This window comes from Prosopis cineraria, unplaced genomic scaffold (genome assembly GCF_029017545.1).
Source record: "Prosopis cineraria cultivar Desert tree isolate PC_DT_omini unplaced genomic scaffold, ASM2901754v1 PC15, whole genome shotgun sequence".
Classification (NCBI taxonomy): domain Eukaryota; kingdom Viridiplantae; phylum Streptophyta; class Magnoliopsida; order Fabales; family Fabaceae; genus Prosopis; species Prosopis cineraria.
Window position 1 is genome coordinate 87,615 of NW_026555346.1, and position 12,936 is coordinate 100,550.

The 12,936-nt window shown below is 32.8% G+C and overlaps 2 protein-coding genes across 3 annotated transcripts in view; both read left to right on the forward strand.

Annotated features, from left to right (window-relative positions):
* LOC129294408 (protease Do-like 7) overlaps nucleotides 1-839 on the forward strand; it is a 49,121-nt gene extending 48,282 nt beyond the window's left edge. Inside the window, 1 exon segment of the mRNA XM_054932754.1 lies at nucleotides 283-839. Coding sequence (XP_054788729.1) covers nucleotides 283-459 — 177 coding nt within the window. The 3' untranslated portion in view covers nucleotides 460-839.
* Nucleotides 840-7,796: 6,957 nt separating this feature from the next.
* Nucleotides 7,797-11,342, forward strand: LOC129294418 (receptor-like cytoplasmic kinase 176). Of its 2 annotated transcripts, none has more exons than XM_054932778.1 (7): nucleotides 7,797-8,418; nucleotides 8,643-8,746; nucleotides 9,241-9,566; nucleotides 9,753-9,888; nucleotides 9,982-10,124; nucleotides 10,198-10,321; nucleotides 10,746-10,977. In XM_054932778.1, the coding sequence occupies exons 2-7, from the start codon at nucleotides 8,695-8,697 to the stop codon at nucleotides 10,823-10,825; spliced, it is 861 nt and encodes a 286-aa protein (XP_054788753.1). In that variant the 5' UTR covers nucleotides 7,797-8,418; nucleotides 8,643-8,694; the 3' UTR covers nucleotides 10,826-10,977. The 2 variants fall into 2 exon arrangements, with proteins under 2 accessions (XP_054788753.1, XP_054788751.1); XM_054932776.1 differs by having other exon boundaries at nucleotides 7,816-8,418; nucleotides 10,715-11,342.
* Nucleotides 11,343-12,936: the final 1,594 nt, after the last annotated feature.

The window sequence follows — 12,936 nt, forward strand, 5'->3', positions numbered from 1 at the left end:
CGGCCTACTTCCAACAATTTTTTTAGCGATATAACATTGCAGCTTTTGTTATATGATGCTTCATGTGTGCCTATACAGTGTATTGCATGTTTATGCAGTAACTTCCTTACATTGGGGTGTTGAGAGTCATGATTTGCTGATCTCTATGCATGAATGCATTTGTTTAAACCATCTTTATATATATATATATATATATATAACACACCCCATACACACACACATATCTCGCTCGATCTCAGCTCTTAAACTACCGTAGCTATAATCAAGCTTTCGTGTTGGCAGGAACTAAAACATGGGGAGTTCGCCCGTGTAAAAACAGTTCACCTTAACGGGAGGCCACGAGTCCTTACATTGAAGCAAGATCTGCATTACTGGCCCACATGGGAATTGAGGTTTGATCCTGACACTGCAATTTGGCATCGTAATGTAATTAAGGCATTGGAATGCAGTACTGTATGAGAGTGCACGAGGAAGAACCATAAGAACATCTTTAAATGTTCTGGAAGTATACGTGGGAGTCAAGGGATCTGCTGCGTTGGTGGGTTGACACACGTGACATTACCTCTGATTTGATAAATTCGGCATCCAATTTGAGCGGGCTGAGTTAATCATGTGCCTTGTCATTGTACTTTTTAGGTTCACTGTATATTTGTTATTAGACAGCTATTGCATGCTCAAGTTTGGGCAGCAAGATCAAACAACCAAAAATAGAACTATTATTCTTAAACCGTTTCGTGTATTTGTAAGGATAAGATATTGTCATAGCTAATTAGCTTTGAATTTTTATCAAACTTTCTTCCAAATCCATCCAAAAAAGATAATAGAATTTACTTGGATTATTCATGATTCTAATGTCAGGAAAAAAGATTTTGATTTCGCGTTTTAAGATAGTTATGGCAGTTCAGAGGCATCAATTAGATGGGCAATTAGTATAGTAGTTCAGATTTATCTGCTCTGAAGGGTGATGGCTGTTGTAATATACCTGCATCTCGCTTGTCTGTGATGGAGAATGATAATATTTGCTGATTGGTGACACATCCCGGAGGAGCTCCGTCTCCATTCTTGATTCCATGGCCACTACAAGTGGCAATTCTTTAATCAAAGTTCCAAATAAGTATTCAAACAATCCAAACAAAGTCAAACAAGAATGCATGATACCAACTCTATACCCTCTCTTTTTTGGACTAAAATTCACACTTGGTACTATTTCCTTGGTTAAGGGTTCTTAGGTCAAGCTCTAACAAGCCACTAATTGGGTTAAATGAGGGTGTACCATGTGGCATAATTAGTTTTCATGCAATAAACCCCCCAAACAACAACTAAAATCCAACTAGTCAAGCATACAATAATTTTTTCAAACAAATATGAATCCAAGCAATTGTCATATTTCCAAACAATTAATTTCATATCAAGCAAAATTTTATATATATATATATATATATATTAAAACAACTATTATGCACCTTTCAAAACATATAGTTCACTCTCAAAAATTCAGGCCCATGGTTGGAGCTTTCCCAATATAATGAAACTCATGACAAAATCTATCATAACATGAAGTTTAGAGGGTAGGAGAAAGATTATATAATTTACCTTAGCCATTTGGAACCTCAAATTTGTGCATAATCAGTGCTTTTAATCAAACTCTAGCATGGCTCTAAAAAATCGCCTAAAATCCTACTAATTCCTTCCCTTTTCTTTCTGTTTTCATACATAAATTTTATATTAAAAATATACAATGGTACTGTGACAACAATTTTACTTAAGCATTAATTTGGGTCCAAATTGGTTCAATACTCATTTTGGACCCTAAATAATCATAATATATGATCTTAGGCCCAATTTAAATCATATTTAAGTGCATAAATAATTAATTAACATCCATAAATCTCAATGAAGATAAATTCTCAAAATACATGTTTATTGAACTAAATCCTCAAATACATACATTTTCTCTATTAAATCATCAAGAACACATATTTTTTCATTTAAAAATAATTTTTCAAATTAAATTTCTCTAATTATCCGCAACTTCCACAATTTCTCTCAATTAGGATGTTAACAGAATCTTCCATATGCTATCTACATTTCATCTGGTACCTACAACTAAAAAATTATAAGCCAATTTAATATTAAAATATCCATCAATATATGGTTTTTAAAGGTGTTTATCATCTCTTTTCTCCTCAAAAGGTGGGTGAAAACTAGTAAGACAAGCTATAGTATTTGGATGGAACTATGGGCCCAACTTGTAAGTGTCTCGATCTCCCATTGAGTTCACATAATTAATGACATACTAGTTTCTCTTGATGTAACCTTCTCTGCCTAGAATAAGTTTCACTAGTGGAACATTTAACTTTAACCAATTTTATAGATCTTGTTCCCTACCCCTTTAAATTTGTCTCTAAAATATCTCCCTTACTAAATACGATTAACATTTTAAATCCATGGTAATCAAGGGATCAATCTCAAAGAAGATTAGAAAGTTTGTAATTTAATAAAATGGAATCCTAGATTTTCATAGTTTAAAATACTTGAAAATCATTTATTATCTTCTAATCAGAGTAAAATAGTATTACGGAAGCATGGGATACCTTAGAGGAGTGAAAGGAGTTAAAAACGGTTGAAAAATCTCAAGGTTTTGAAAATAAAGTAGTATGTTGCAACTTGTGCACAATGCATTGTAGCTTGCCACTCTCCGTGCCACTTGTTGTGGCACGTTCCACATTTTGACAGCAAATTATGCTGTCATTTTGATAGCAAATTCGAGCAAATTTTGGCGTGCTCATTTCTCTGTTTGATGTCCGAATGAGATGATTTAAGTGTCTACTAAAAGTTTTTTTTATAAACTAACTAATGGCATGGGTTTTACTTTCAAATCAAGTCACACTAGGAAGTTGGACCCTCAAATACTTTTTTGTAACTTTTCACAATTTTCACAACTAAATGGGTGTTTAAAACCTTATGCATATGTCAAATGCCATTTTTAACACCCAGACTATAATCATTAAATCTAAGATTACCTGTATAACACACCACATGCACATATACACCACAATATTAATTTTCACTCCTTAATCCCTTTAATGCCAAAAACAAAAAAGAGAGGTTTTAGCATTGCACTTCACCAAAAATCATCCACATCATATTTAAAACAATCTTGCTATACTTGCACTAGTATTTTTATCCTATAATACACTTGAACAACATACAAACGACAATTCAAGGCTCAAAATACATTCCATACATCATAAATATCACAAGTGCAAGTGTATGCAAAATATAAACCTAATTGGCAATATATTAATTATTATATAAAGATAAATAGGGTCAAGAGACTATACAGTAGGAATCCTAGATTCTTAAGCCTCTGTAGCTTTTTCCTTTTATGCACAAGAGCTAGAGTCTGTAAAATATTAAAAGAGAAAGGTGAGTCTAGCCACTTAATAATTAAGGTACTACATGATGCGTTTTCTTTATAATAATGGTTATTATTGTGGAACTCATAATTGTTTTATAAAGATTTCCTCCCTTTACTTTACTTTACTTTACTTTAAATGAAATTTAAATTGGACATTATTCACTAAAAATTTATTTTTAGTCTTAGATTCATTAACCAATGCTGAACTTCATGTTAACCTTTAAGGGAAGTATAATTGTGCTGAGAGGAAATTTGTTTGAAATTCTCTCCTTTTTGATGCAATAAAACTTTTATAGTTTATTTTTGAAAAATACGATTACTTGCTCTATATATGCTATAGTTAGGGTTTTTAGTTTGGTTATATCCTTTATTTGCTGGCTAGAAAGAGTTGAGCTCCTGGTTGTTACCTTATTTTGTTTAAATATTGTGTTATAAAGTTTTCAGGAGATCTTACTTATAAGGGAGACCTTGCCGAAATGTCTACAAAAATAGTGAAATTTGTGTTGATATAAAAACTATTAAAGATGCTATAATTTTAGGGTAAATATAATTACATTTTAGAAAATAGATTTTTTTTTAAATTTAAGGCTTAAGGATTATGTGACATGATTCGTATCTCATGCTGGTCACCCTTTTGTTTTCAGGGCATGACGACTTACATATTCGAGCTACTAATGCAAACCATGGAAATATCACAAATTTAGAAGATAAGCTATCTTTGGTACCGGTATCCAAGTTGCAGTGGCAAAGGTGGGACATAGAGTTAGGGGTTGCAAGATAATTTAATTTAAAAATTAATAAATTTTTTTAAAATAATATAATTACACTAGGAACGAAATTGTAATTGTAACACACCAAAAATTTTTTTTTAAAATAATTTAACTCAACCATAGTTGGGTTACAACCACCCAACACATTTTTATATCAATAATTTCGATATAAAATATTTTATAATTGGCTTCAACTCACACACTATAACATTTCAGATAAATTTTTACCTCCCACATGCCATTAGGCTAAATCACATTTGTCCATCCTTATACTCCCAACAAGTAAACTAAATTACATTTATCCATCCTTATACTCCCAACAAATAAAATAAGCAATTTACTCAATTTTCAACACAAGCCAGTTATTTGGCCTTATAATCATGCCATTTTAACCAATCCAAAGTAAACCAAATATTAAAATTACAGTCATCTAAATTGTACCAAAAATAGAAATAGTTTGAAAGACATGATTACATTTATATATTCATATAATTGACAATAAACAAAAAGCCCTAATATTGGCAATATAACACATTATAAATCATAAATTAAATACCCAAAAGAGACAGTGGATCTATACCACTAAGCCTCTGGGACTCCTCCACGTGTCACTCGTGGCTCTTCTCCTGAAAATTGTTAACCACATAATGAGACTCAAAAGTCCTAGTAACCAAAGCCAATTTATGATAGTGTATACAAACAGTTAAGTGTGTGCTTACTAAGTGAGAAATAAAAAATAATATAATTCCAACAAATATAAGAAATATTATAATAAACACAAACAACCATCCTTATATCCCTCCATTAACCTCGAGCCGTAGCCCTCACTCGGTGCTAAATTACCCGGCCAAAGATAGATTAGCCCGAGCCCTTACAAACCACCTATTGAGCTCCAATAGGGGCGTACCACGTGGCACATAAATATAACAATAATAGCAAGTCTCCCAACACCTCCCACAATAATTAAACAAATTCATAATAATATTGTACAATTATACAATATTACAAAATTCATAATTTTCTCAATAATCACCCAATTAACAAGAAGTAACACTAATCACAAATTAAAAGCATGGTTACCTTGTGGCTTTTTCAATAAATTATTCCTTAAAATTTCTCTCTCACCACAATCTTCACCAGTAATACAATCTACAAATAACATATTATTTATAAATATTAGTTTCAATTTTTGAAACTAATAAAATAATTCTAATAATAGAATTAAAAATATAACATAATTCCTAATCTCAATCTTAATACAAATCTATAGTTAATACTATTAAGTATAATTTTTAACTCCTCTTTTAATTATCAATAAACATTAATAATCTAAAAATCAACTTCTAAACTAATTTCTATTATCAAAATTTTCTTTTTATTTTATAAATTCGCACCTAAAATACCCAAAAATTAAAAATTGAGTCTCTAGCTTAGAATCATAATCCTATAGCCATAATAATTCATTTCTCATCCCAAATAATCATCTAAACCTCAATAAATCAACATATATTTTCAGATCTAGTTTAGAATTTGATCCATAAGCCATAAATTCAAAGATCATTAACAAATTTATACTCTATAACATTTATTATACTACTGACAACCTCAAAAATCATATTTATTCAACATAAATTCATCCCTCTTTCAGATCTTAAATTTTCTACCACTACAAACTCAGAAACTAAAGAAGAAGGATGACTAAGAAAAATTTTTAGAACACTTACTTAGTCTTGAAAAGCTTAAAATCACACCCTAAATATCCTATTAAAAACTCTTACCTTAAAAATTTAGATATTTCGCACCGGTGACTCGCGTTCTCTCTGCCTCAGCACGCACGAAGGAATGAATGAGGAAATGAAGGAAGGTGAGTTTTTATAAAAATTCAGTGGGTCCCACACATTTTTTTTATTCTTTTCTCTCTCTTCTTTCTCTCTTTCTTTATTATTATTATTTTACTATTGTTACTATTGAGGCGGCCGCACGTTTTCTTCCTTCTTCTCCTTTTTTTTTCAAACCTTTTCCTTTTTTTTTATTATAATAATAATTTAATAATATTTTTTTATTTTTTTTAAATTTTTTTTTAATTTAATTTTTTTTAGAATTATATCCTAAGTTAGATTTAATAATCATCTCTTACTAATTTTCTTACCTCTAAATATTATTTTTTTAACCCAAATTAACTATTAAAATTTAAATTGGGATGTTACAGTAATGACATAAGTAAATTAATCATCATTTTTTAAAAAAATTACATTGAACATATTAACATGATCTTTTATGTAAAATATGTTCTTCATATCTTATATCTATCTTAAAATATTACATATATAATAAGCTTTTGAGGTCAAATATTTTTTATGTAGTTCAAAAAGTATAAAATTTTAAGAGTAGGAAGTGTAAAGTTATAAAATTTACACACACAACTTATAATGTTCCTTGAAGTGAGAGGGTGCATTTGCACGCTCTCAACAAGGAGTAAATCTACCATTGTCAAGTTTCATTCTAGCCTAATTTTTTACATGATTAGCCAATTTTTAATGGGAGGATCATATATAAAAAGTACTCAAATAAATTATTTACGAATGAGGATAAATAAGAAATGAATTATTATTAAAATAGGAATGTAACTTTTTATTCTCAAATGAGACTTGTTATTTGTTTTTATATGTGAATAATTTGCTTAAATGGTACTTGGATGTAATTTTTTTATTTTTAATTAATGAACATTTAAAAAAGAAGAAGAAGAAGAATAAAAAGCAAATTTTGACCTAGTTTTGAATTCTTATGCAGACCATCATTGAGTTGAAGGACTTATTTGGTTTAATCACATATCCCCTTTATAATGAAGTGTTAGTGCACTGCCATGTAGTGCAAGTATGCAATATCCAATACTAGATGCCTGTTTGGTTGATTGTTAGGGATATTTTGAAAAAAATTATTTTTAAAAAATTGATTAAATTAAAAAATAATAAAAAGTATTTTGTAACCCAACCCATTGATTTTGTAAGAAAGAATTTTAATAAAGAACTTGAATTATTCTTATTTAAATTTAAAATTTTTAATACAGTCTAAAGATACTGATTTAATATTAAATTTTTAAAGAAAATGTCAAATTGTCCCTGATTTAAATTAATATCAAAACTTTTATATTTCACTTATTCATTTATTTACATAATATTGTTAATTGCTCTATTTTATTTATTTATTTTTCAAGAATGAAATCAAATCAAAGTTTGGTAATAAATATGTGAATTAAGGCAAAAAACTAGTGAAGTAAAATAATTAACAATATACAATATAAAAACCAATTAGTTATCTTAAAAGAATTTAAACACTTAAAATAAAAAACAAGTAAGAACAATGAACGAGTGAATTTGCAAAATTTTGATATTACTTTAAATGATGAATAATTTTATTACTTTTTTAAAAGTTTAATGTTAAATGAGTACTTTTAAACTGTAATGAAATTTTAAAAATTTAAGAATTTTAAATTTAAATAAATATGATATTAAGATCTTCATTGAAATTTTCTTAAACCTCCGGACCTAATCTTTATTGGTCCAGTTTCATTTTCAATTTTGCACCAACAAAAATGATTCCAAGAAAACGTTATACAATTTGTGCCAAAAAAAAATAAAAATCGTTGTACAAGATTTATACATGAATTTACAACGACCCAACTAAGAATTTCGCAACCGATAAACCGAATGCGTCTGTCGAACATCAATCTCGCAAACCATTTCTTGATTTCACAACCGATTTTCTGGTTAAGTCCGCCGGCGCCGATTACCAGGATCTTGTAACCTATTCTATCCGTCGATCTCGTCAGTCTCGATCCTCAACCTTCTTTCTTCGTCGACCTTCAAACGCCTGTCGGTCAAACTTCCGGCGAAATGGAGGCAGACACGTGTCAATCAGAAGAACGCTGTTTTCTTGTATTGGAAGTGCAGTGAATGGGAATTCTAACCGATTTAGAATAGGCGCGGGCATGCACAATCGTCGTCTTGCAACGGAGGGCCGAAAAAACGGCAAGAAAAGAGAAGGATAAGCTTTGAAGGAAGGAAGGAGGGACGGATGGCACTTTCTGAGACTTTTTGCTCCACTTGATGATAGACTTACAATGATGGCGGCCGGGTCAACTGAGAGTCTCTGACTCTCGTCCTGTGGTTTTGTCCTTCTCAATGGTCTAACCCCATTTCACACCAGAATCCCTGGTAGCCTGTTCACGTAAGTCCGCGGGTGACAGCTTAGGTTTCATGTGGAAAAGTTTTGATTTCACACTTGCATATTTGTTTTTATCCCCCTTTTCACGGGCTTTGGCGACCTATTCTTCTATTCTCTCTAACTGAAAACTTCAACTTGTCTTCCTTTCCCCAATTGGGTATTCGGTATTCCGTCCATGCCCCCACCTTTTCTTTTTCTCCTCCCTCCCCCTCCTCTTTCATTTATAGGTTCTACCTTCACTCCAGACTCAACCAATTCTGAGCTTTCGGCTCTGTCCCCATGGGTTGCTGCTTTAGTGCGAGGATCAAAGCTGAGAGCCCTCCTCGCAATGGTAACATTTCTTTCCTTGCCTTCTTTTCATCGTTAATTGCTTGTTCTGCCTGCTTAGTGCTTTCTGAGCGTTGTTTGCTCGAATTTAGGCTGTGATAGCTATTGTAATTTCTATTCTTTAGGATCTCCATGATTTATACAGAGACTTGACTGAATATCTTGAGCTTGTCGGCACTGATGAGTTATTAAGAATCTGGTCAGAACGAACCATTCCAGAGGATCTTTCTTTCTTTCTTTCTTTCGTTCTTTCTTTTTTTCCTTTTTTGCTTTGGGAACTTCAAAGATCGAGCATTTTTTGTATGTCTATTTTCCTAGAGTGTTCCTTAGCTCATCATTATCAGATTTGGTTTTAAGAATTAATCAAGCACGAGAATCACTTCCTTCTCCCTTTGCACCCTGACCTAAGACTTTCCATATAATCAGAGTCTGAGTTTATAATCATGCTGCTTATATATGATCTGACAAGTGGATCCAATCTTGTTTTGATATGGGCAGGTTTGATTTCAATCGATGGTAATACAGAAGAGGATGGTTTGAGTGGTCTAAGTGACAAGATCTCTGCTCCCTCTGTGCCTCCAACTCCCCGGTCAGAGGGTGAGATCCTGAAATCCTCCAACATGAAGAACTTCAGCTTCAATGAGCTAAGAGCTGCTACAAGGAACTTTCGTCCAGATAGTGTGGTGGGTGAAGGTGGATTCGGATGTGTATTTAAGGGGTGGATTGATGAGTATACACTTGCACCAGTTAAACCAGGGATTGGGCTTGTGATTGCTGTGAAGAGGCTTAACCAAGAAGGCCTTCAGGGACACACTGAGTGGCTGGTGAGTGTCGCTTAGCATGAATTATTTACAGTAAAGAACTTTTCTCAAAGCACATAAATGTGAAGTGCAGTTACCAGATTAGTTGAAGGAGATTTTTTTTTTTTTTGGTGATTTAACTTTTGGTAACTTCTTTAGAAAACAACTTACTTTTTTAGGTCAAAATGCCTAATCTGTCTTGTGCTATAGACAGAAATAAACTACCTGGGGCAGCTACATCATCCTAATCTAGTAAAACTGATTGGTTACTGCTTAGAGGATGACCACCGGATTTTGGTGTATGAATTTTTGGCTAAGGGAAGTTTGGATAATCACTTGTTTAGGAGTGAGTTATCAATTCCTCTCCAAAACACTGCCATTCACATTATTTAGTGCCTTGAACTCTCGTACTTTCAACTAACTACTGTCTCTGGAGCAGGGTCGTCTTACTTTCAACCACTTTCTTGGAGCATCCGTATGAAGGTTGCTCTTGATGCTGCTAAGGGTCTGGCATTTCTTCACAGTGACCCAGTTAAAGTGATATATCGAGACTTCAAAACTTCTAACATCTTGATTGATTCGGTATGCAAGTCACAGTGGTATACCAGTTTAGAAATTAGCCATGTTTCTAATATTCCTTTTCTGTTGATGTCAGAACTACAATGCAAAGCTCTCTGATTTTGGGTTGGCAAAGGATGGACCAGCAGATGACAAGAGCCATGTCTCTACTAGAGTAATGGGAACCTTTGGCTATGCTGCTCCTGAGTATATCGCCACAGGTACCTGTATACTCGCAGAGAAGCTCTTAGCCACTTTACATGTCATATTTCATGCTCGTAGTTTTGTCTCAAACCTCGGTAGTATCATTCATTTAACATAAATTCACAAGCGTCACCCTCAATTTACTCTGCAGTTTTGTCATCACCAATGCATGAAGGTGTGTGGTCACTAGCATGTGAATGCTTTTTTTTGTCTGCGCATGATGTCTGTTAGTGTTGCCAGGTTTTAATAATGAACTTTCCAAGTGTTGTTTTTTTTTTTTTTTTGTTACTCCTCATTTGTCTAACAACTCTTAGTTCTTCATTTTTCTACTGCATCATTGCATACCATGGTATCGAAGATTTACCAGCAATTTCATTCCTGACCATTTTAAGTTTTTCTTTTGTGTGGAGGCCACTTGACTAAAAGGAGTGATGTATACAGTTTTGGGGTTGTTCTCCTCGAAATCATATCTGGCAAACGTGCATTGGACAATAACCGGCCTTCTGGGGAGCATAATTTAGTTGAATGGGCAAAGCCTCACCTAACCAGCAAACGGCGGATTTTCCAAGTTATAGATGCTCGTATTGACGGTCAGTGCTCTCAGCGGGAAGCAATGGAAGTGGCTAGCCTAACACTTAAATGCTTGTCTGTAGAACCCAAACTGCGACCAAACATGGAGGTGGTGGTCAGGGCATTGGAACAACTTCAGGATTCGTGTGACATGGCTACGGTGGGAGCGAGCTCGCAAAATAAGACTGTCAAAAGCAGTCATAGCTTAAGTAGCAATGGTCCTAAGCAGCACGGAAGAAGCATAAATGGATCTTCAAATGGAGAAGGTACTTCTACGCAAACGCGATCGGCCTCTCCTCTATGTACTTAAGAGGAAATATTACTGGTTTAACTTTTTATTGTTTTGAAGATGTAGAGTTGGCCCATCGTATGTCATTGACTAAAGCATGCATGAAGAAACGTGATTGGTGTACAGTTTTTGATTTTGTAAATGGGGAAAGCAATAAGCAATGTCTTCGATTGAGGTCCTTTTTTCTGTTTTTTTAACCAACCTTCATTTGAGGTCTAAGTCCGTAGGTATGCGTTGTATAGCATTGGCTGAAGTTTTTTTTTTTTTTTTTTCACACAAAGAAGAGGGCAATGCCCAAATTACATTAGAAAACTAAACAGGAATAGGGGATTGAAATCCCAGACAATCTTCTTGCACTAATTCCCTCAAAAAATGCGGGAACCGAATCAAAAAAAGCTGAGGAAGAAATTCCTTCTGTAGCCAGCATGTCCGCCGCTTTGTTGCTTTCGAGAGACATAATGCACCTGAATTCTCCAATTAAATTGGAGTAAATTTCGTATTTCCAGGAAGACCAAGCTGCCCCTGTTTGGGTTGTGGCTCTGCCCAGTAATCAATTCCACCAGGGTCTAGCGTCAGATTCCACTATTATATTTCTGACACCCGTACCCCCCACCAGTCTAAGGCTTCAGAGCCATTCTTCAGCTTCAAAGGGGCGGCTGAAGATGTTTTTGGTAAAAGGAGGGAACGAAGATGAAACATAAAATAGATAAGGGCCTGGGCTGAAGATGAAATAAATAAAGCTTCTAGTTTCCTGCGTTCAGACTCGACCTTCCAAACGCGATCTCCCCAGTATTCGACGAGCGTGTTCGCTCCCCCCCCCCCCCCCTCTTTCTTTTTTCATACAATGTTCACTGCACTCCCTTGGTGCTCACTTGAAATGTTGATAATTGGAAGTCAAACTTCGCGGGCTAGGTGTAAACTAGGTCCAAGGAACGAAAAAACAAAAGTAAAGAAGCCATTTTAGCTGGCTGAAGCCCGTATTTTGCCCTGCGTGCAAAATTCATGGCCCGTATTCGTAGTACTAAATTATCGTATTAATGTAATATAAATATAAAATAAATTACAAAGTGAACAGATCACTATTAATGTGACTTATTCCTCAATTTTTATAGAAATATTACTTCAATCAATTTTAAGTAATAAAAACAAATGATCATTTAAGACAAGATTGATAAGAAATTCTTAGATAGACTTAATATATTATATCATCCATAATTCATCTAATAAATAAATGACATTTAAATGATATTACATATAAATTAATTTTTATATTAACAGTAATTGAGAGAAAGTATAAAAAGTTGAATATGTATTCTATTATAAAAATAAATTTATTAAAAATAATAATACATGAGATGAATTACAAGATTTTGTGGAGGAAAAATGAAAATAAAGTCTCAAAATATAAAATTATGATAAGTGAATTCTTGATAAATTGTTTTTAAAAATAAATTATAAATATTGATTCATATAATTGCAAATAAAAGTTATAATTACATATGAGAATTATATTTAAAGTTTAAATTTTTTATTTATAATTAAAACTTTAAAATGGGATCTAATTATTTGCTGTTAAGTTTTTAAAAAATTAGAAAGTGTTTGATTGGAAGAGATCGAAAGTAAACTCTTCCTTTCAAATTGAAGAAATTGAAAAGGAAGAGATAAAATTTATCATGCTCTAATCAATATGCTCTTTATAACAAGTTCAAGAGAGAGAGAGATATATATATATATATATATATAGATATTTTAACATTAATAAAATAAAGGTAA